The sequence below is a fragment of the Rhinoderma darwinii genome, chromosome 4 (genome assembly GCF_050947455.1).
Source record: "Rhinoderma darwinii isolate aRhiDar2 chromosome 4, aRhiDar2.hap1, whole genome shotgun sequence".
Taxonomy (NCBI): Eukaryota; Metazoa; Chordata; class Amphibia; order Anura; family Rhinodermatidae; genus Rhinoderma; species Rhinoderma darwinii.
In genome coordinates, this window is record NC_134690.1 from 345,023,785 (window position 1) to 345,047,989 (window position 24,205).

At 44.5% G+C, this 24,205-nt stretch overlaps 1 protein-coding gene across 1 annotated transcript in view; it reads right to left on the minus strand.

Annotated features, from left to right (window-relative positions):
- Positions 1–24,205, minus strand: part of ANAPC1 (anaphase promoting complex subunit 1) — a 110,314-nt gene that overhangs the window by 83,055 nt on the left and 3,054 nt on the right. Inside the window, exons 2-10 of the mRNA XM_075862897.1 lie at positions 23,384–23,545; positions 21,213–21,264; positions 17,713–17,813; positions 16,894–16,976; positions 9,731–9,804; positions 9,470–9,615; positions 2,273–2,499; positions 1,307–1,513; positions 1,109–1,204 (exon numbers count right to left, since the gene is read on the minus strand). Of these exons, the coding sequence (XP_075719012.1) occupies positions 1,109–1,204; positions 1,307–1,513; positions 2,273–2,499; positions 9,470–9,615; positions 9,731–9,804; positions 16,894–16,976; positions 17,713–17,813; positions 21,213–21,264; positions 23,384–23,545 (1,148 nt within the window). The remainder of the gene's footprint in view (positions 1–1,108; positions 1,205–1,306; positions 1,514–2,272; positions 2,500–9,469; positions 9,616–9,730; positions 9,805–16,893; positions 16,977–17,712; positions 17,814–21,212; positions 21,265–23,383; positions 23,546–24,205) is intronic.

Genomic DNA, 24,205 nt, shown 5'->3' on the forward strand with positions numbered 1-24,205 from the left:
GCCAGTGTCTGTATCCTCCAACGACACAAGGAAGCAACAAAGGTTTTCTCACTATAAATCACAGAAGTCATTGTTAGATTCCGTTTTAGGAGCGTTTAATTTTTTTTGTGACTCATAGGGTGATTCAAATCATTATTTGTAGCATTGATATTTGCTTTTATTCCCAGCAGAGGCAGCACTGTAATACGAACATGAAATTTAGGACAGAATGTATGACAGACTGCACAAAAGGAACACAAAGTCCCCCCTCTTCCACTGCATTAGTTTAAAAAGAAAAAAAAAAAGAAAGTATGTGCAATCCATGATCCACGACGTGTCCCCAGCTACCACGCGCAGGTGATGGTGCTTATGAATAGGAGTTATCTTAACACAGACGAAAAATCTGGATCTACACAAGACATTCAGCATTGTCATCTCGTGGCTGATTTATTAAGCATCGGACCTAACAATTTTAGGCTGTTGCTTAGTTATTAGTCTCCAGTCTCAATAGAAAGAAAAGTTGGAGTTAGATGACACTATTTGTTTTGCCTCTTTCGGCCAACTGCGCCACAATTGTGTCGCACCGACCGAGGCCATGCATCATCCATTTACCCACATAGGCCATAAAACAAAAATATTTATTTAATTGTCCGCTAGAGGTTGCTGGGGAAGGGGTACCCCGATCATGGGGGACTAAGTACGGGGCCCAGCACGGGCCTCTACCTCGCTACGACCCACAGAGTGAAATCTCCGCTCCTAGCTAGCGTAGATTTACACTATAATTTACGCCAGTGTTCGGGCGTAATGTGTCGAGCTGCAGTGGCCTTGACACCTTGTGCAAAGCCACAACCCTTTTTACAAAAGTGGCGAGGGCGGCACAAAAAGGCCAAGACTTTTGGGCCCTTTTGAAAATTTTACACGCCAGAAAGCTGGTGTAGAAAGGTTCCCCTTAGTATTATGCTTTTTGCACATGAAAATAGTAAAATATAAAAATATTAGAATTAGAATTTATATTTGCGTTTATCATCTCTGTTCCACTCTTTGGCGGCGTTGTCTATAACTGACCTCACTAGGTTTATAGGTGCGTTCAACAGCTTTAATATGCTATACTGTCGTTTTTGAGACTTACCTCAGCTGATGCTGAAACTCTACAAGGAAGCACAGGAACTTTTGTCCACACAAATCCGTTGTGATAAATACTTTTGTAGCCTGAGAGTTCTTTTCCCTATAAAAGCATTAAAGTATAATGCATTGAAATCTGTTAATACCAATATCTACTTTTGTATACTAATGTGTAGATATATAACCCTTTATTTAGCCACTTTACCTTGTATTTGCAATGGTCTCTGTCCACAGGTGGTCAATGCAGAGATCTGGAACAATGGGTTCAGTTTCTGCAGTAAGGATATCACTAGAAGTACTGTTGGGGGAGTGGGACGTTCCTAACCTCTTTGGCGATGGAGTGTAACTGGAGAAATTAAACCGCTGTACACCGGAAAATGAATGCACTCCTAAGGCAGGTGAATGGGAACGGCTGTAAGAATACAAAAAATAATACTTAGAGTTAGAATAGGACGTAGCAAAGTTAAAGTTGTTTTATCAGGGGCTTAAATGTAAAAACCTTTTAAAAATATATATATATATATATATATATTTAAAGATTACCCGTGCCAATGTTTACGGTCATTAGGCAGAAAAGAACCACAAATGGTAGGCACCCCCCAGCGATCAGAAAATTTTCACCTATCTATATGGATTCAAATTTCGATATACAATTCCTCTTCACAAACCCCCCTAGTTCTAATCTAATAATGTTGTTCGTCTTAGATATAATTCCTGAATCGTGGAAGGAATGGACTGTATCAAGTAGGCCTGGTAAAGCAGAATTTGAATCCCTAAAACAGTAAATTGATCAACTTCCAGGTCTCCCAAAAGACCCAGCAAACAGATCTTAGGTTCTGTAGGAAGATCGACCAAATATACAGTTTTAATAGTATCCAGCCCCCCTTTCCAAAAGGGAACCTAGGCTGTATACTCCCACAACTTATGTAACACATGCATCATTCATGTTACACCTAGAAAAGTTAAAAGTCCTCTACAATCCCTTATTCTATGCAGAAGTGATGAAGTCTTAGACTCTTGATGTATCATGTACATTTTATTACTGAAGTCAAACAAAAACTTAACCAGCTGCATGTATAGTAAACCAATCTAACAGGGGCAACGTTGCATAAATGGCATGAATTAAACATACAGGAAATAGTCAAAGATAAAAACTTAAACCATTAGTCACCTGAGAGCAGCCATATTGGAAATAGAAGGGGAATGGGAGCGAGAATGGATGCTGGGAGAGGACACTGAGCGACTCTGGCTGTGGAGGGAGGAATAGTTTTGGAACGGAGAGGCTGTTGGGGAATCTCCTTTGGACACACTGCGCAGGTGAGCTGTTAGAGAGCTGTTCATCATTCCATGTTGTGGGGTACCCAACTGATCAGGGTATTTCAAGACTGCATTCTGTTCCTATATGTGAAGAACACACAATGATAAGTATATAGTTTATGTTCACCCTTGAACATTGTCAAGTTTGTATACAACATACAAATAAACTTTGTAAATAAAATGCGATACTCATCTTGTACGGATTCTGATTTACAGTTTGTTTTAGAGTGAAGAGCTGCATTCACAATTCCGCTGGTTGTTATTGGATTTGTATTGCTCATTGTAAAATCCTTTTCTATTCAAATTCATTGGGGGACACAGATGAGCTGCCGCTAGCAGGCACATTTTATGTAAAAAAGCGTTTGCTCCTCCTACTACGCTATATCGCTCCCGCAGATACTGAGCTAATCAACTTGTATAGAAGAAGTAGGAGATGCAGAGAAACCTCTAAACGGTTGAAAAAAATAATGAGATCAACAATCATATTAAATCCAGAAGAAAAAACTCCCGTTGTGGAAAACTATTAGATCACCTAAAAGTAAAATATTGGGAGGGTGCTGTGTCCCCCAATGAACGAGACGAGAAAAGAGTTTTACAGTGAATAATAAAAATCCAGTTGTTTTCTTGCCCGTGTCGTTGGGGGGGCGCAGATGATGACCATGGGACATTCAAGAGCAGCCCCTAGGGATTGACAGAAAAAACATGAGCACAGTTCGTGTACTACCACTTGCAAAACAAGGATAAGAGTGAGGCGTTGGGGTACGCACCCTTAAGAATTGAGGAAGGTGTGAGGAGAGGACCAGGTAGCAGCTTTACATACCTGTAGAAGAAGAGGTCTTATTGGCGAGTCAGCTAAGAGGCCCCCGCAGGGCTGGTAGAATCAGCAGTGAAGGGAGTCTGCCTTTAGCGCAAGATGCCTTGCAAATGGCAATATCAATCCCTGAAAATATAGCAGCCTTAGATGACGACTGTTTTTGAAAGAAGAGTTTTAAGGGCTGTAAGCACATCTAGACAGAGCAAGGAGCATTCTGAAGAATAGGAGAGACCCCTTCTGAAAAAAAGGGAGAACTGGATGGAGAATGGCAGGAAGAAATCTGGCAGCTCAAACACGTTCGGTGAAAGAGACAGGCACTACAAATACTACCTATCAAGAATAATCCAGAGATATTTCACATTGCTCCAGGAACAGAACAAGATCCCTAGGAGTTATCGGGGAACCGAATGGGCGATACCTAGGTAAAAAACTGGACTTCAGGGAGGAAACTAAGGCTAATACCCAAATGAAATCCCTGCCGGAGAAAAGATAAAATCCTGGACAAGGTTGCAGGAAGAGGAAGAAAGTCCTGTTGGCTTAAAAGATGGTAAGCAAGGTTGTGAAGATCTGTTCAGAGAATCACAAAATCTCTGTATTGTGGTACAAATAGTGTTGGCATAAATACTTAGTGACTATAAAAAGCTAGTGAAAGACCGAACTCCAATCCACCATAAGAGGCAGATGCCAGGGGACGTTGGCCAGACAAAAGATAAAGTAGGCATACCACGCCCAATGACGGCACGTTCTGTGCCTCCAGGATTGTTGGTGCGTTCTCTGCCTTGATACACTTAAAAAAATATGGAGAAGAGGTAGAAGAGGGAAGATGTACCATAGAAAGAACTGATCCAAGGGAAGGACCAGAGTGTACACTGTTCAAGCAAGAGGATGAAGGAATCACTCCCTTGGTTCTAGACAATTTTTTCTGAGGAAGCTTGCTATCCCTAGACCACTAGGATGTGGGCCACAGATCAAGCCCGAACGAGGAGCATCAATCCACAAGAGGATCCTGGCCAGGCATACTGTAGAGCTGCAGGACAATCTGATTGGTCAAGTAGCGACCGAAGTAGAATTTCCAGACTGGGGAAGGTCTCAAGTAGAGAAAGACAGGGAAGGAATAGCCCTAAAGAATGGTCACTTTGGAAGCTAGATCAACTGCTCAGACTTTGAACCAAAGAGTGCGGCAGATCAATGCTGTATTTGTTGTGGAGTATGGCAACAGTGTGTGTACATCTAGAGAATTCTCGATGGGGTATTTTCCTGCAGAAGAAACGAAGGTCAGCCAGAAGCTTCATCTGCCACAGGGCTATTGGAAGAATTGGTCAGGTGAGAGACCAGCGGGTCCACCCAAAGCAAAGCTTGCAGCTTGGCAGGGACTCTTCATGTCCAGGAATTTGCAGTAAGAGTGAACACGCCTGTCAGTCTGAGTGGTTAAGAAATACTTAGGGAAAACATACAATCCTCCAAAACACATCAAGTCTGGAACAGAGGTTCTCAATCTAGAGCGGCTCTAACATAATCAGAGAAGATGCAGAAAAGAGGGTTCCACACCGCTTCTCTTTTGGGTTAGCAGACTAATGCGCAAACCACTGTTCCACTGCAAGAGACCAATTAAAACCAACACTTTGTGTTTTTGCATAGGGGAAGCATGCAGGTAAAAAGACAAGACTGCCCCCTACCCCACAGTAGTGCAGTCTAGTAGGCTGCATGAAGCCTGAGCCTAGATTCAAATCATGGCCAGGCTATACGGTAGTGGGTTATTCCTTATACTCTGGGGAGTGAAGGGGGTGCACAGTAAGCAAAGGAGGAGGGTGGAAATATAGGATTCTTTGAGTACTCACCATAAAATCCTTTTCTTGTCTAGTCCATTGAGAGAAACAAACAATGGGTATATGCTGTTGCCATTAGGAAGTGTGACACGAAGAATAAAAATGTGTTGGCCCCTCTGACAGTATATATCCCTCTTACAGGCTCTGAGCTAGTCAGTCTGTAAAGAAGTAGGAGAAGAAGAACAATATCAGACCCATAGGAAAATAAAACATGTCCTACGGACAAGCCTAATGTACTTCATAACATAAAAGTGTGGGACCTGTGTCCCCCAATGGACTGGACAGGAAGAGGATTATACAGTGAGTACTCAAAAAATGCTATTATCTTATTTTCTCATTGGTGGTCACAGACCACGGGATGTCCCAAAGTAGTTCACGTGGGTGGGGCCCAAAAAGAAAGGACGTAAGCACCTATTCCACAGATTTCTTGCCAACACGGGAAGCATCTGCAGATGCAAATGAGCAATTATTTTTTTTGAACGTGTGTAAAGGTGACCAGACAGCCGCCTTGCAGAGCTGAAGTGACGGGCAAAAGCACTGCAGAATGATATCCTCGTTAAGGTGGAACTTCCTTCCACCTTACGAGAACCTTGGTCAAAAAAGAAGGGACTGTGCTGAACACCGCCTTACCTTGATGTAGAGCCAAATATGGAGGACGAAAAGAAAGAGCCTTCTGCTCGGAAACCATCCGGATGGAGTTCACTGCCACAAGGAACACCTCCTTCCAGGTGAGCAGGTGCAACAAAATCACACAAAGGGGTTCAAACGAAGCTGACTGCATTGCAGAGAACGAAAGTCAGATCCCAAAACAAAGTTTGGGGCCACCGCGTGACCAACCCACTGATAAAAGTTCGGACATCAGATTTGAACCCTAGAGATTTGTTTAAAATAAAAAATAAAAACACAGATACCTGCCCCTTAAGACAACTAAGCCAAGCCCATGATCCAAACCCTTCTGGAGGAACGCCAAGGAGAAAACCAAGGAAGATGTTGATCCTCACATCCCTGCAGATATGTCCAATTGCGGTGATAAATGCAGGCAGAAGAAGGCTTCTGGGCGTTCAACATCGTTTGGATCACCCACTGTAATAAGCCTTAAACATTCAGCACTGTAGCTTCAACAGTCACGCCTTTAAATGTAGCGACTGTAAACCTGGGTGGAAGAGAGGCTCTTGAAAGGACAGATCATGCCGAAAAGGTAAGCGGCAGTGAACGATTGTTAGTAGAGCAACCATAGTAAAAACGGAGCAGCTAGTGAGTATGGTCGGAATCCCCTTGGTCGTGAACCTTCGAAGTAACTTAGGAAGAAGAGGCAGGAAACATGTAAATCAGGCTGAAGTGATCATGTGCGCCTCGGTATCCTAAGATCAGGAGACGACGATAGGGACCTGGAAATTGAGTTGAGACACCCTCAAGTCCATGACCGGCATGCCCCACTTAGAACAGATTTGTTAGGGCACCTCATGATGAAGGACCCACACACATGAACCAACCGTTTGTCACTGACATAATCTGCGACCCAGGGAATGTGGATCCCTGAGAAAGCAGGAACGCAAATGCCTATTCCAGAATCTTGAATGCTTCTGCCCTTGCAGCCAAACTCCATGTCCCACCTTAGCGATTGAGGTAGGCAACTGTCGTGACATTATCGGTCTGGACTTAAACCGGACTACTGGTCAGAAGAGTTGTCCAGTGTCTAAGATATTGAAAATCGCCCTCAGTTTCAAAATATTGATGGGTAGAATGGCACCAGCTAACGGAGCGGGAGAAAGGACTGGCCCTTAGGGATCGCCAAGGAGGTGAGAGAGCAGAGAAGAAATCGGCGGACGGTAAAGGGAAGAACTATACAGCGGTCAAGGGAAGAACTATTCAGCAGTCTAGGGAATTCGGAAAGCGGTTGCACTGGGAGAGGATTGCCCTCTGAAGCAGACAAGTGTGAAACTAGGAAAAGGGAATGGCCTCGGTGGAAGCCACCAGGTTGCCTAAAATCTTCATACAATAGCAGAGAGAGTTGAGAGTGCCTCGCCGCAGAGAGGAAACTCCCTGAGGCAGGGTGGACCGTTTCTCCGGAGGAAGGGACATTCGAGCCGGGTTAGTGTCGAACATTATTCCCAGGAAAGTGAGTCTCTGACTGGGAGTTAGGTAGGATTTGGATTTGTTGCCAATCCATCAGAAATGAGGCAGAATATCCAGAGTAATTTGTGGGCTGGTCAGGTTGTCCTCCAGGCATGGGGACTTGGTGAGGATATCGTCCTAATAGGGGAAATTGAAATCCCTTTAGAACAAGGAAGCACCATGATTTATTTTTTTGTGTGTGAAAACCAGCCGGGCTGTTGACAGGCCTAACGGAAGGGTCACAAACTGGTAATGTTAATGGAGAGCTGCAAATGTGGCACTGCAGGCACCTGTCCACTGAGGAGAAGAAGTCCCCCTGTTCCATGAAGGCGTTCACCAACCGCAGGGACTCCATGTGGAAATAAAGGATCAAGGACCAAGGTGTTCAGCAGTTTTAGGTTCAAAATGAGACAAACTGAAATGTCCCTTTTTGGGACAACAAAAATATTTGAGCAAAACCATCGAAATTCTTGGACTGGAGGAACAGGGACAATGACTCTGACTCAAGAGAGAGCCTATAGCTTGTAAAAAAAAAGGTGGCTGTCCTGGCCAGTGATGGAGGGGGTGTGTACTGGAAGAAACTGTTAGGTAGCAGCCATAAAAATTCGATCTTGTGCCCTGGGGAGACTACTACCCGCGTCCAGGTGTCTGAGATGTAAGAGCCAGACCTCCTTGAAAAGTAGAAGTCTACCCCCCTCTCGAGAACGGAGTGGAGGCGAAAATGGTTTTACCCGCTGGGCATGAAGGAAGGTCTGTTTTTGGAGTCCTGGTGGGACTGCTCTCCGGATGCCTCTGGACCGAATCTACAAAATGGATGAAAACGAGGTCTCGGCTTTATGGGATTAGGAGCAAAACAAGCCTTTGTTTAAGGCAGGTGAGTGCTTTCCCCACCTGCTGCTTCCGAGATCGTTTAGACCAAGCGGGCTCCAAAGAGACGGGATGCAACAAAGGAAAGCGCCGTCAAGGAGCATTTTGAAGCAGTGTCGGCAGACCAACATTTGAGCCATGCCATCTGGCGCACGGTGACCATGGAAGAGGAGGCAACTTCGCATCCAGGGAGGCTTCGCACAGATATTTTGTAGCTGTTAAAGGGGTTATCCGGGGACCAAAAATTGCATTGCATTAATATTTTTATGTAAAAAGACGTCACTTACTAATGTACTTTAATTTACAATTCGGTACTAAATGGTGCAGTTCAAACCCGGTGAATTGTTCTCGGAAGTCCTGTCGCTTTTCTAATATTGATGACGCACGGACACGGCCCTACGTGACTGAGAGCTTGCTTCCTGTCCTGTTTGTGTCGGCGTGTTATCAATGGCATGACCGCAAGGGGTAGTCACATTTTTTGAGCCGATTCTTTGCTCGGGACTCCAGTACTGCTCCCAACATTAGGTCAGTGACTTTCAGGGGTTTCCTATCGCTGGAGTTCCCGAGCAGAGAATCAGCTCAAAAAACAGCAGCCCTGGAGAGGTCCTGTGATGCTGTATCCCTGCTTGTCAAGCAGAGAGCAGATGATGGCACGCCGTCTCTCCGTGTCGCAAATGTTTGCCGGCGGTCACGTGACGGCCGCGCACCAATCGCTAACAAAGAGCAGGGGTGCTAGTCCCGCCCTGACAGAGAAAGCCAAGAAGATGGAAGCCCGTTTAAGGAAATGGAGGCTGTGGGATGTAGGACATAGGGGACCGTATCCATACCTAAGGTACCCCTGGGGAAGAAGCCAGCGTCCCGCCTGTAGCGGAGCTGTGAGCAAAGAGTTGCCCGACGCAGGAGCACTGGGAAGAGGAGTGCGCCCGAGGGATGTGCTAGAAAAATGCGCCAGGCGCACAATTTTTTTTATATTTTTTTACACGACTACACATTACTATACCATTGTTTCGTTGAATCACTCATTACCTTCAAAACTGCCACTAACACAAAGTGTTGTGTATAATCCATTATTAACAAAAAAAAATTCTGTGATTACTGGCTCTTCAAAGGTTGGAAATTTAAAGGAGTTTTCCCATAATCAATATTTATCACCTATCCACAGGATAGGTAATAAATATCTGATTGGTGTTTGTCCGGCCACTGGGACCCTCACCAATCACGAGAACAGGCTTTCCTTGTCGTTCCTGGGAGCCCCATATGGATGGACCCCGACCGTTCAGATATTTATCACCTATAATGTGGACAGGTGATAAATATTGATTGCAGGAAAACCACTTTAAGAAAAAGTCAATCACTTATTTAATGGGGGGTAAAAAATGAAGCCAAGGTATCCTAATTTATATACCATTGTCATCATAAGTTAACTTACCTCAGATTTCACTTTCCTTAGAGCCCATACAGTATGTAAGCCCTGCATAGTATCATACGTCATCACTATGGAAGGGTCAGCATTGGTAAAAACGATTCTTAAAGTGTGGTCGGAAACATACTGCACTCGAGTATTGCCGAATATACCTACAATCAAAGTCAAATTTTGTGAACTGAAATAAACAATATATACTGGAAATAACGCATGCTATGGCACTAGATTTGTTAAATGTGTATGCACCTGTTAAGGACCATAACTCACCTCCCGATCTGCAGACTAGAGGGGTGATTTCATCTAATGGATGCAACATGCTGAACATAGTTGGCAAAGGTTCCCTACAAATTGAAACAAAAATACTTTAAAGTTATATAGTGAGTATTTCAAATAATCATAAATAAGACTACCAAGGAAACTGTACTCCTTACCCTTTTATTTCCCTTAACCAAGAAACTTCTAGTTTAAACAAAGTGATAGTGTCCAGCTAAAAATATTCTGTTTTCTCAAACAAGAAAAAAAAGAACATTGGGGGAGATTTATCAAAACTGGTGCAAAGGAAAAGTGGAGTAGTTACCCATAGCAACCAATCAGATTACATCTTTCATTTTCAAAGGGGCCACTTAAAAATGAGAGCTTGAACATGATTGGTTGCTATGGGCAACTACTCCACTTTTCCTTTGCACCAGGTTTGATAAATCTCCCCCTATGGGATAGACTTCACAGAGAACATCATGACCAAACCCCTGCAGATACCACGTACCATATTGCTAACACAATAAATGCCTAATGAAACTTTTAAAGGGGGAGTCCAGTTTGGATTGAAAATCACCCAGTAGCAAACTAATTGTTGCAGGTCTTGCTACTGGGTGGAAAGCCATTAACTGGTCTTGGCTGTAGAACCAATGTATAATCTCTCTGTTGCACTGCTGCAGAAAAAACTAAGAATTTCAAGGCACAAGTTAAAATCAATGCTCGTGTATGGTTTTTAATCCATGAATGTGATCTTCCAGAGCAAAACCATACGTCCCATCTTTTTAGAAGCTCAAAATGCTCTAATAGGTCATGTATCAAGGAATGAATTAAAGTAGAAAACCATTTTAATGCCAAATTTCTGCTATCATGAAAACAAATCCCTATGAGAATACGGTTCAGGTCCCTGATTAGGGCCGGCCTTAGAGGTGTACGACCTGTGAAACTGCACAGGGCGCTACAATCTCTGGGTTGCAGGGGCCGCCTCCTAGCTCACCCTGCCATTGTTTTTACCTCAGTTCCCCTCTGATATGTGTGCACATATATATGTGCATGTGTGTGTGGTATGTGTGCTAATACACCAGAAACCACATTTGAAAACCAAACACGTTTATGGCATAAAACCTTACATCTAAAAGCCACATTTTCCAATAACCCCTTACCGCCGCAGCCAAATTTTGCCATTCTGACAGAGCTGCATCTTTCAAATCTGACAGAAGTCACTTTATGTGGGAATAACTTTGTAATGATCTTATTAATCCAATGTCTGGTCATTCTCCCATCGCTCCGGGGAAGGACCGGCGGGAGGAAGTCACGTCACAGTGTGATCTCGCGAGATCACGCTGTGCCGTGAATAAAGTTGGGCATGAATGAAGAGAAGTGTATGACGCTGATTGGTCAGCGTCATACACTTTTCTTTACAACGTCCACTCGATTAAACTAAAAAAAAAAAACGCTCAGTTGTGCATTTAGAAAAAATTAGCATAAATGTAAAAATGATCAGAACTTTGTCAATAATAAGCGTTTTTAAAAACAAAAAAACAAAAACAGTAGTTATCAGCATCAAATCGTTTATTACATTAGGTAGGAAACTGAGAAGTATTACGCTAAGTTCACACGGAGTTTTTTGCAGGCGGAATTTCTGCCTCAAAATTCCATTTGGAAGTTTGAGGCAGATTTTCCTCTCCCTGCACGCCGATTTTCGCTGCATTTTTCACCCGCAGGCATTGAGCGCCGCGGGCATAAAATGCAGCGAAATAAGCTTTCTCTGCCTCCCATTGAAGTCAATGGGAGGTCAGAGGCGTAAACGCCCGAAGATAGGGCATGTCGCTTCTTTTTTTTTTTATTTTTTTTTTAAACCGCCTCGCGGGAAAAAGACGCCTCCGCCTCCCATTGAAGTCAATGGGAGCCATTTTCGGGCCGTTTTTAATGAGTTTTTTGGCGCGGTTTCCACGCCAGAAACCGCGTAAAAAAACTCAGTGTGAACATAGCCTTAAACTGGTGACAGAGCCTCTTTAAGCGAAATTTATGACCAAATGCCATAAGGGAGTCTGATAACAAAATATAGGCTCATCATTAAGAATAAACAGAGAACCAGCTCTCTCTCTAGTTAGTTTGGCAATCTTATCTCGGAACAGCCTTGTAGAGAGGCCAGCAGTCTGACATTCCCAGAATTCCGTTCAAAAACAACCTTAGCTAGCAAGTTTATATAAAATACATTTCAGAGGCAGAGCATACATACATGTAGCATAAGTATATAATATCGGCCTCTGATTATTGCAAAATCTATAATTCATTTTCATGATCAAATCCATCCTTTTGTTTATTACATAAACAACGGTATCAATACACAAAGATTGCTTGCTTCTCTTGCGAGCACTTTGGAGTATATCTGGTCATATCAGTTCTAAAAACGACATAGCAAAAGCATATGTTTATAGCAAAAGGAACACACAGGCCCTGTTTTTGAGTTTTTTACAGGCAGAAAAATCCGTGATTTTCGCCCGTGGCCATTGAGCGCCACGGGCAATAAACGCAGCGAAAAATGCTTTATTTTGCCACCCATTGATTTCACTGGGAAGTCAGAGGCGGAACCGCGGCAGGAAAGAGCATGCCGATTTTTTTTACTGCGAGTGGCTAAAAGCCGCTGGGGGAAAAAAACGCCTCCGCCTCCCATTGAAATCAATGGGGCGGTTTCGGACATTTCTTGGCGCTGATTCCGACGTGGTTTCCGCATCAAAAATGTGAACTGGGCCATACTGAGCAATCTAGTAACATTTAAATATTAAGAACATAAGGGATGCAAAACAACTTTTACATACTGTAATATAACAACGTCTGTTGACTCAGATAGGCTACTGCTGTGACATCGCCCATCTGTCCAGGCAGCGTGACAGAAGAGTCATCCAATGACGGAGACAAAGGAAGATCGCTCTCAATTCCAGGAGGTTGATCAGAACACAGGATTCCTGGTGGGACCACAGTCATTGTGCCGTCAGGTTTGGGAACGTATGCTTACAAACTCAATCTTGTAGCCTAAAGAGATGACTTCCCGCACCCAGGCTTCCGAGACGCGAGGGACCCAGACATCCTTGAAGCGAAGAAGCCTGCCTAAGACTCGAGTGAGGGCGCACCTTCATGCAGAGTTGGTCTAACCTGCTCCAGGTTTTGCATGCTGAGGACGGAGGCGCCAAGAGGGATGGAGCTTGGTGGGCTTGTTCTTGGAGTCCTGGTGGGCTGGTTGCCCGGATGCTCGTGGACCGAAAAATTAGCGAAAGGGACAAAAACAAAGCCCAGGTTTCCTAGGGGTCGTAGCATGAAGAATCTTGGTTTGAGGCAGGCGAGTGCTCTGTCCCCCTGTGGTTACTGAAATCTCAACGAGGAAAGTCCCAAAGAGTTGGAAACAGGCGGTTTGGCACGCTCAACACTAGGCAAGGGCAATGCTGCAGTGATGGTAACACGGATGTTGGGTTTCAAGGCCGAAATGCATAACAAGGGAGTAGGTTGTCCACATGAAAAGTTTGGTCAGCATGTGGAGCAGCATAGTGATTTACAATGTTTGCCTGTCGGAAGGATTCTCCTCTAGTATCGGACATGGCAGTAGAGGGGTCAGCATGTCCCACTGGAACTATTAGGGAAAAACTGATAACAATGAGTCCACTAAAAAACTGCAATAAGGCAAGGAATAACCCCCTCCTGAAAGGGTGTAATGGCTGCCTGGCGTTTCTGCTAGTTATATGGCTCCCTGTTCAATTACACTGGCTCAGAGTCTGGAGAAGGAGCCTGAGAAAAAAAAGGATACCTAACGGCAGATCCTACCAGTTTTCAGAGTGTGGTGAGATCCTAGCGCCATCAGCAGTAGCGACCTACAGGAAATACTGTGTGCTGTGTCCCCAGCTCGTCCGTGCTACTAAGTGGGAGGAGAGAGTGGGAGTTTGGGATCCGCTCCTTTGCCAGCAGTCATATGGAGGCTGTGCAGCAATCGCTGCAGAGGACCAGCAGCCGAGAACCACGCTCACCCAGAGAGCAGGAGAAGAGGGGCAGAAAATGATGTGCAAGAGTTAAAACTGCTTGCAGTCATTGTCACAGTTAAACAAACGGTGTAAAAACAGTCTATGTTCATGAATACATTTTGCCTCAAAATGTCAACGATTGTAAAAACTAAATATACATATACTTTCAGAAAATGAGTACTACCTTAGGCCAGGTCAACACAGGACGAAAATGTTACAGATTTTCCGTCCGGATTTACAGAATGAAAATCCGCAGTGGAATACAGTATCAGCTATGTAGATGAGATTTGAGCAAATCTCATCCAAGTGCTGCTGTATTTTTCCACACAGATATTGACCTGGGTTTGCAGATTGTAAAATCTGCAGCATGTCAATTTCTGTTGTGGATTTTCACCACGGATTTAACCCTTTATTCATTCCCGGTGGATTTGCAGGCGGAATTTTCCGTACCATGTGGACCCAGCCCTAAAAATACATTAGCTCTACTGCAGCTGATAACAGGACTGTATTTACATCACATCAGCGTTGGCTTTCCGTTGAGGGATTGACTCAACGGAAAGGCAATCGGAAACCTTAGCTTCCGTTTGCATCACCATTGAAATCAGTTAGCAGCGTTTGTCAGTCACACAAATGTCAAGATTGGGCAGCCCCTTTTAAGATACTGCCACAGAGCCCTCAGTAGATAATGCCACAGTGCCCTCAGTAGATAATGCCACACACCTAGATGCGACAGTGCCCTCTGTAGATGCTGCCACACACCCACCCATAGATAATGCCACAGTGCCCTCTGTAGATACTGCCAGTGCCCTCTGTAGATACTGCCACCCACCCACAGATCATGCCACAGTGCCCTCTGCAGATGCTGCCACAGTGCCCTCTGCAGATGCTGCCACAGTGCCCTCTGCAGATGCTGCCACAGTGCCCTCTGTAGATGCTGCCACAGTGCCCTCTGTAGATGCTGCCACAGTGCCCTCTGTAGATGCTGCCAGTGCCCTCTGTAGATGCTGCCACAGTGCCCTCTGTAGATGCTGCCACAGTGCCCTCTGTAGATGCTGCCACAGTGCCCTCTGTAGATGCTGCCACAGTGCCCTCTGTAGATGCTGCCACAGTGCCCTCTGTAGATGCTGCCACAGTGCCCTCTGTATATATGGACAGTGATGTCAGGGGCTTGCCCAGAGCTGGAGTCCCGGAGCAGAGCCGCTTCTAGCACTCTGCCTGGGACTCCAGCTGTGCTCCTGACTAGGGATGTCACGATACCAGAATTTGGACTTCGATACCGATACTTCGTTTAGTATTGCGATTTCGATACCAATTTCGATACTTTGCCAACAGTAATAAAAAAAAAAATAATTTCTTCAGTTTTCTGATGTGAGGCACGACGTGTGATGAATTTTTAATGCGCCTCACATTAATAGTAATTAACCCCATCATGTTTCTCAGTCATAATGGGTTAATATGTGAGGTACATGATGGGGTTAATAACTATTAATGTGAGGAACATGGAGGTTAAATTCATCGCACCTAGCGCCTCACATTAATAAGTGATAGAAAGCAGTGTTTATTTCATTTTTTTTTACAGCGTACACATCATAAATTATGCATAGTTGTGCGCGCCATTACTGAATGTGTATATTTTATGTATTGAGACTTATTTTAATGTTTATTGTAAAAAAGGTGTATGTGTATTTTTTTACAATTTAACAATACTTTGTTTTTAAACTTTAATGTACTGACATATACCAGATATGTGCCAGTACATTAACCTGTGGACGGATAGTACACAGGCTGTTGTTAGGACATACCTCAGTATGCCCTAACAACAAGAAATATGGTAAGACAGCCCTGGGGTCCGTCAATAGACCCTGGGCTGTCTGCCCATATATGGTATGGCCCTCGATCGCGTCACAGGAATTCCCTGTGACGCGATCCAGGGGCATCCCCCCTTCTCATTTTCTCATGAATGCTGCAGTCCGCTGTGATCGCAGCATTCAGGGGAATAACGGCAGAGATGAGAGGTTTCCCTGATCTCCGCCGTTATAGAGCGGGGCTGCAGCTGTGTAATACAGCCATTGCCCCGCTCCTGACAGGAAGTGCGCGCGCGGTCAGCATGAGGTGATGCGGCCGGCGCTGCACTAACGAGCGGTGGTTCAGGCACTGAAGACAGAACATGTGGGTGTTCTGTAGTGCGCCCGCCATGTTCTGTAGTGCGCCCGCCATGTTCTGTCTTCAGTGCCGCCGCTCATTAGTGCAGCGGCGGCCGCATCGCATCATCCTGACCCCGCGGCACTTGTTATCAGGACTCCGGAGCGGAGCAATGGCTGTATCACACAACTGCAGCCTCGCTCTCATACATTCATGTATTACTAAACTGAGCTGTGCGGCTGCGCAGCGAAGTATCGAAATACAGGAAATAGCGGTATCGAACCGTTTAGGGATGCAGAGTATCGAAACAGTATCGAAGTTTCGATGCATCGTGCATCCCTACTCCTGACATCACTGTCCAGCTCTGGGGAAGCCCTAGACATCGATGTCCATATGTGGACAGCGATGTCAGGGGATTCCACAGACTCCCGGAGCAGAGCCGATACTAGCGCTCTGCACGGGACTTCGGCTCTGGGGAAGACCCTGACAACACTGTACATATATGGACAGCGATGTCAGGGAATTCCAGAGTCCCGGAGCAGAGCCTGTACTAGCGGCTCTGTGTCCCGCGGGCAGCAGATGACAGCCTCAGAGGCCGCATGCGGCCCGTGTGCTTGAGACCCCTGGTATAGCACATGTGAATAAGTCTGAAGAGAGCAACAACAGAGTCTCACACAGGGCGCGATCTAACCTAAGGCCAGCCCTGTCCCTGATATATTAGCAAGAATGAAGAGCGGAAACAAAGAGCATCTATGGAGGACCCAGTTCGTCCGTCCTTTACACTGACAGTTTATTGGCTTTAATGAACACTGTAAAATTATTCATGTTCCCTGTGATGGCGCTGCAGAGGAATAGAACACTTGCTGGGTTTCTCCCTTCCAGCTGATCTCCGGGCACCCTAGCACCAGGACTGTGATCAGCTTATTGTCTAGCTACAGTTCTAACAAGAGAGATTGTCAAAACCAGATTACCCCTTTAAATAACTTTCACCATAATTCATAAAATTTACAAATCAGCACCTACCTTGGTGGACTTTGTGGCACTTCATGTGAGTAGCTGTTGCGTTCAAATAATAAGCCATATTTTGTGGGCCAAACATTAGCGACCTGAAAAATATGGAAATAAATGATAAATGTTACCATAGAAATTTGTACAGTTATATAGCAGCTCAAAGAGATCTCTAAAAACAGTGGCTGGAACTTTAAACTCCAGATATTTTCAGCCATGTAAGAGAACGGCAAAATCAGTTTTGGGTTTCCGTGGATCGGTCACATCTACCTAAGTCAAAGATTATAGTTCGTCACCGCCACATCTTGTCTAATCAGAAATCTTCTAGTTGTTAGCCGTTCAGAGATGAGGTGTGGGTGAACGAGCACCGATCGCAGTAACGACTGAATAGCGAAAGCCTTCAGCAATTATGGTCACGTATAAAAGACCGTTTTGGAGAGCAAACAACTCGCTAAAACACTTATCGCTTGTTCGTGAAATAATATCTCCCCGTCTAATAGGACCCTTATTACATTCATTTGGACAGATGTTTTAATATTCCAGAGCCCCAAAAGCACTGAACACTCCAGCTTTATATTGGAAGGAACTACAACTGGTTAACGGGTTTCAGAATAAGCATCACAATAATAACAGTTCCAGGCATTACACACTACCCACAGCTAGAAATCAGGGACAATCTGGAACAGCTCTCGTATCTAACTTATCGAACATACGCGGTCACTGACATTGTCTAAATTCCTTAAACGTATAGAAACTGCATGGCGATTAAAAGTTACAGACACAGGAATCAGTCTGTCAGCACTGTATCTGACAACAAGAATACAATTTGCTTACCTGAAAAGGCAGAGGTGCAATGTAATCCTTCCCTTCTGTGTTATGGACATTGATGCAAGAGCCTTGCAGGATACAGATACATTTCTCTACTTTATCTTCACCTAAGTAGGAGTAGAAAACATTCAGAACAAGGCACTAATACACATTGACGTATCAATGCTTTCTCTTTTACACAGTGCACTGCTTGCATTTTTTCAAAAATATTCAGTTTGATTAGAAGGAAAAAAAATCCAATCCCAAAACAAAATGCATACACATCTCTTATGCAAGGGCACCGGGGGAGCTGCCGCAAGGAGACCGGGGGAGCTGCCGCAAGGAGACCGGGGGAGCTGCCGCAAGGAGACCGGGGGAGCTGCCGCAAGGAGACCGGGGGAGCTGCCGCAAGGAGACCGGGGGAGCTGCCGCAAGGAGACCGGGGGAGCTGCCGCAAGGAGACCGGGGGAGCTGCCGCAAGGAGACCGGAGGAGCTGCCGCAAGGAGACCGGAGGAGCTGCCGCAAGGAGAACGGAGGAGCTGCCGCAAGGAGAACGGAGGAGCTGCCGCAAGGAGAACGGAGGAGCTGCCACAAGGAGAACGGAGGAGCTGCCGCAAGGAGAACGGAGGAGCTGCCGCACGGAGAACGGAGGAGCTGCCGCACGGAGAACGGAGGAGCTGCCGCAGGGAGAACGGAGGAGCTGCCGCAGGGAGAACAGATGAGCTGCCGCAAGAAGACCAGAGGAGCTGCCGCACGGAGAACAGAGGAGCTGCCGCAAGGAGACCAGAGGAGCTGCCGCACGGAGAACAGAGGAGCTGCAGAAAGGAGAATGGAGGAGTGCCTCTGAAAAATTACGAAGGGAAGCAGCAGGTTAGCAAATGATAGCATAGGAGACCCAACAGATCCGCTTCAAGCTCCCGATTAAGTTATTAAAAAGTACCTCCTCTTTCACTGAAAAATGATGATCGTGCAGTAGTGTGCACAATAATAGATTTTCTAAATAATTTGTATTAGCGATTCTGCTTCTAGCAGTAGCAGACTGTCCATAGACCATGCTGTCGGCAGCTAATAACTCTGCAGTTAGAGAGTTCCTGCTCGTCTCCATGGCTCCCGTATGCAAAATGGCTACCAGCGCTGTAGGTTTCTATAGTGCTGTTGGCCGCTATGCATACGGGAGCCATGTAGTCCAGCTAGACACTCTGTCTCTAACTGCAGAGTTATTAGCTGCCGACAGCACGTACTATAGACAGTCTGTGCTGCTGCTAGAAGCAGAATCGCTAATACAAGTTATTAGCAAAAACTATTAGGGTATGTGCACACGAGGGAATTACGTCCGTAATTGACGGACGTATTTCGGTCGCAAGTACCGGACCGAACACTCTGCAGGAAGCCGGGCTCCTAGCATCATAGTTATGTACGATGCTAGGAGTCCCTGCCTCTCCGTGGAACTACTGTCCCGTACTGTAATCATGTTTTCAGTACGGGACAGTTATCCGGCAGCGAGACAGGGACTCCTAGCGTCGTACATAACTATGATGCTAGGAGCCCGGCTCCCTGCACTGTGTTCGGTCCGATACTTGCGGCCGAAATACGTCCGTCAATTACAGACGTAATGCCCTCGTGTGAACATACCCTTATTGTGCACACTCCTGCACTATCATTGTTTTTCAATGAAAATGTTATTATTTTTTTTTAATGCATCGCTCAAACCCAACTCTAATTAGTTTCACAATGCTCCTCGTGTTTATTTTTGATACCATAGAATATGGAAACTGGTGGTATGGATATGGCGGCACTGCATGTGTAGTAGAGCTTTCCCTGATTTTGCTGGTCTGGCTCATAGGCATTGTCCATAGCCAGAACATGCACAGTAGCACCTTGCCTGACCACTACATAGACACCTCAAACAAATCAACAGGATGGCTTCAGCCATCACTCGGTGAATTGATAGTTTTGTCTGAGAAAGATTTTATCAATGAATTGAGAGTGAACGAACAGTGCAGGAGGCAGAGGGAGAAGTGGCTCATAAGTGAAGAGGCATAAAGATTATAACGTTTCTTATAATCACTAGCACGATTTGTTTATGCAAAGTTTGTTGAAACGACAGTGACTATTTAAGGCTGTATTCACATCAACGTTTGTTTCCGTTTAGGGGTTACGTCGGACCAACCTCTCAACGGAAAGGCAAATGCAAACCATAGGTTATGTTTGCATTACCATTGCTTTCAATGGTAATACTTCCGTTTCTAATGTTTTTTTGGCGGAATCAATAGCGCAGTCAACTGCTCCATTGTTTCTGTAAAAAAACGAAAACCTGACACAGTGGTGACAAACGGAAACCATAAGCAACAGAAGTATTACCATGGAAATTAATGGTAATGCCTTTCCGTTGTGGGGTTCCTACGACGGAAAGATCCGACGGAACCGCACAACAGAAACCAACGCTGATGTAAACAGGCCCTAAGAGGTTCACATGCAAAAAGAAAAAAATCCTGGCAACCCTGTCAAATAGATGCTAAAAAGACTTAATGTTGGCATAAGTTGTACACTACATATTTTAGAAAAAAAAAACATACTTTCAATGTACACAATAAACGTGACGTGAACAGAGCATTATCAACTGCAATGCCCATGTGAACGCAGCCTAATAGGGACTGTTAAAGGGTAACTAAACTTTCAGAAAACTTCTGACATGTCACAGTGACATGTCAGAAGTTTCGATCAGTGGGGGTCCGAGCACTGAGGCCCCCACTGATCGCTGAAACAAAGCGGCACAAGCGCTCAGGTGAGCGCTGAGACACTTTGTTTCTGATCGGCGTTTCACGGAAAGCCCATAGACATTCTATTGCGTTCGTACACTGTTACATCGGCTTTCTGAGAAAAGCCGATCAGAAACCAGGTGGCTCAGCGCTCACCCGAGCGCTTCTGCCGCTTCGTTTTAGCGATTGGGGGGGGTCTCAGTGCTCGGACCCCCACCGATCAAAACTTATGACATGTCACTATGACATGTCAGAAGTTTTCTGAAAGTTTAGTTACACTTTAAGGGTATGTTCACACGGCTTATTTTTGGGGAAAATTTTTTGGACAAAAACAGCTGAAAAATTGGAAGCAGAACGCCTCCAAACATCTGCCCATTGATTTCAATGAGAAAAACGGCGTTCTGTTCCGACGGGGCGTTTTTTTACGCGGACGTCTTGAAAAATGTCCACATAAAAAAACGACAGTGAAAAAGAAGTGCAGGTCAAGTCTTGAGCCGTTTTTGAAGCGTTTTTTCCTTGACTATAGAAAAACAGCTCCAAAAACGGCCGTAAAAAACGCAGGGAAAAACATGTTTGATTAAAAAACGTCTGAAAATCAGGAGCGGTTTTCCCTTGAAAACAGCCCTGTATTTTCAGAAGTTTTTTAGTAAGCGTGTGAACATACCCTTACATTGCTCTCTGTGTCCATGGCAGATTTCATCAAAATGTCGTTTGGTACTCGGTATCTTCCAGGTAAACGCACATTTTTTTATTTTTTGTTAACTTACTTTCTTCATTTTCTGATTTATTACCAAATACGAAAAAATCACACCACAGAGCCTGCAAAAAATATAAATAAAAATTCAATTTATATATATATTATTTTCAAATCGTTTAATTCATTATTACTTTTGAATAAACACAAATTAGAACAGTTTGCTTATATTTCTACATCTGTAAGAGTTGTGATCCGTTGAATCCCTAGTACGAGGGCAATGTATATAGAATAGACCCGAAATCCATAGTATAACTTTACATAGTTGGGTATTATTTTGGTGGTGAAGGGGTGAAGAATTGATCACATTTAGGCTTTCTTAAAACAGGGAGTTTGTCTGGCGTTTTATACTGTATGAAAAAAACAACTGTAAAAATCCCATCGTTTTCTATATGTAATATGCGTTTTATAATTGCTTTTATTTAGTGTCATTTTGTACATAGTGCGTTTTTCCCGCCCTTTTTGAAGTTCTATAGAAGACTATGTAGTCAAATGCCAGAAAAAACACCGTAGAGAATGCTGTAATTCAAAATGCTATGTATGTAAATATTTCCTCCTATTTTACTAGACATTAAATTTATATCTGGTCGAAGCATTTTTGACCAAACAAAAAAAAACGTCACAGAATTTGCTTCACAACGCTGCATGAGAAACTGGCCTACAGGGGTTGTCTCAGAAGAGACACTGATGGAATAGCGCTAGAATAGGCCTTCAATGTTCGATGGGCAGGGATCCAACCACTGTGACCCCTGCCAGGGAAAATGTCAAGTAATTCTAAATTAAAAAACTATGCCTAATATTCTTAAAATGAAAGAATAAAAAGACCTTGCAATATATTAACCTTTTCCATAGCGTTTCCTTACCACGAATGCCCAGCCCAGGTGATGTGATGCCTGTGTAACATTGTGTCATCTGACCGCAGATATTGAGGTGCATTTCTTTCTCATGGTATCGGGGTTTATAATTGCCAAAACAGGCATCAGATCAGAAGGATTTCTTTCTTTAGACCAGATTTGAATTTTGGCACAAAAAGAAAAACATACCACAACGCAACCAATGTGTAGGAACCAGGCCAAAGCTTACAACAGATTTACGTATAACACACAATAAGGCTCTGTTCACATCGGTGTTTGGGTTTTTTATGCTCTGCTTTGTCACAGAATCAGAACAACAAAAAACAGAGCCTGACAACCTACTGACTTAAATGTGTTCCGTCAGGTTTCTGTCACAGTGTCCATCCTTTTGGCGAACAGATTAGTGCAGCATTGTGCGGTTTTGTTTGTGAAAATCCATGGAATCTGTGACGGAATCCACTAACATAGCCTCCGACGCAGATGAGAACAGAGCCTAAGGCCTTGTTCACACAGAGTTTTTTGACACGATATTGCCTCCCATTGATTTCAATGGGAGGTGGAGGCGTTTTTTTCCCGCGAGCGGGAAAAAGACGCGACATGCCCTGTCTTGAGGCATTTTCCGTCTCAAAAACCCCATTGAAATCAATAAGAGACGGAAAAAAAAGCCTCAAAAGACCATGGCGTTTCTTTGACAGGTTTTATGGCAATAACCGCTGCTGGTTTTATCCGTTGCCGGTAGAAGAAAGAGGTAAAAAACACATAATAAAAAGCAACAAAATTTGCGTCAAAAAAATGCGTCAAAAAACGCCTGTGGTGCAAAACCAGTTAAACAAACCGGAGCTGATTTTTACACGCAGAATTTTCTGCCTGCAAAAAACTGTGTGAACAAGGCCTAGTCTCTGTTGCTGCAGCTTTGTATCCAGCAAAATAAACTGATACATGACGGAAACATGACTGATCATTATAAGGCTCTGTTCACATCTGCGTCGGAGGCTCCGTTAGGGGCCTCGGTCGCAGATCAAGCAGGGTTTACCGGAGATAATAGCGCAGCTTGCTGCGCTATTGTGTCCAGTAAAATCACAGACATTCCGACGGAAAGCCGATGGAACTCATTAAAGTCAATGGATTCCGTCGGCAACAGGCTGTGTCCGTTGTGAAACGGAAACGTTGGTTCTGTATTCCCTTGTTCTGCTCCTCCGATGGAGCAGAACAACGGAATGCAGGTGTGAACATAGTCTAACAAGCATGTTACTTTCTGCTTAATAATGAAAAGATCTTCAGAGACTGAATATGATCACATTTAGCTAGAAATGATATCTTCCTAACGTACCTGGATAACTGGGCTGTCAACTGTAAAGGCTTTATACACCGCAGACGCGTGAATTTTACTTCCTTTGCTCCAAATGACCATGTTCCCAGAAACATAAAGTTCTTCGTCATACTCCACATCTTCGCTGGGGTCACCTACACCTTTCCTTAACTGCCAACTTTCCTGGGGACCACATGAAAATAGAAGCGAGCTTATAAAGACAAAGCTAAAGCCATGAATCAGCAGTAAAAACCGCTACATGTGTGGGTACCCTAAGGCCCTGTTCACACGGCTGTAATAAGCGCATACTTCAATTACTTCACTGGTTTTCTCATAGCCCCTCTACACATCATATGATATTTTATAGTCTACTTTACTGTATACCTATATAGATCGGGCAGTCTGCTGACGGATTCGCAGGACAGCCACAAAGAACACGAAACTGACTGATGCTTTCCAGATTATTGGATTATTCCCACTACTAAAGGGATAGAATATAACATTTTATTAGGACATTGCCGCAATTCCCTGACAGCACATTTTGCATCAAAGAAGTCTTGGTACCCACGCACGTAGCGGACTTGTTACAGATTTTCCACAGCGAAATCTGCGTGTGTTACATGTGGATTTTGCTGTGGATTCACCGCAGATTTCACCCCTTCTACAGTTAGGGCTGATTCAGACGTACGTGGCATTTTTGCGCACGCAAAACACGCAGCGTTTTGCCTGCGCAAAAGCCACTTACCTGCTCCGTGAGGCAGCATCATATGATGCGCGGCTGCGTGCTTTTCGCGCAGCCGCCATCATTATGACACGCCATTCGGATGTTTGTAAACAGAAAAG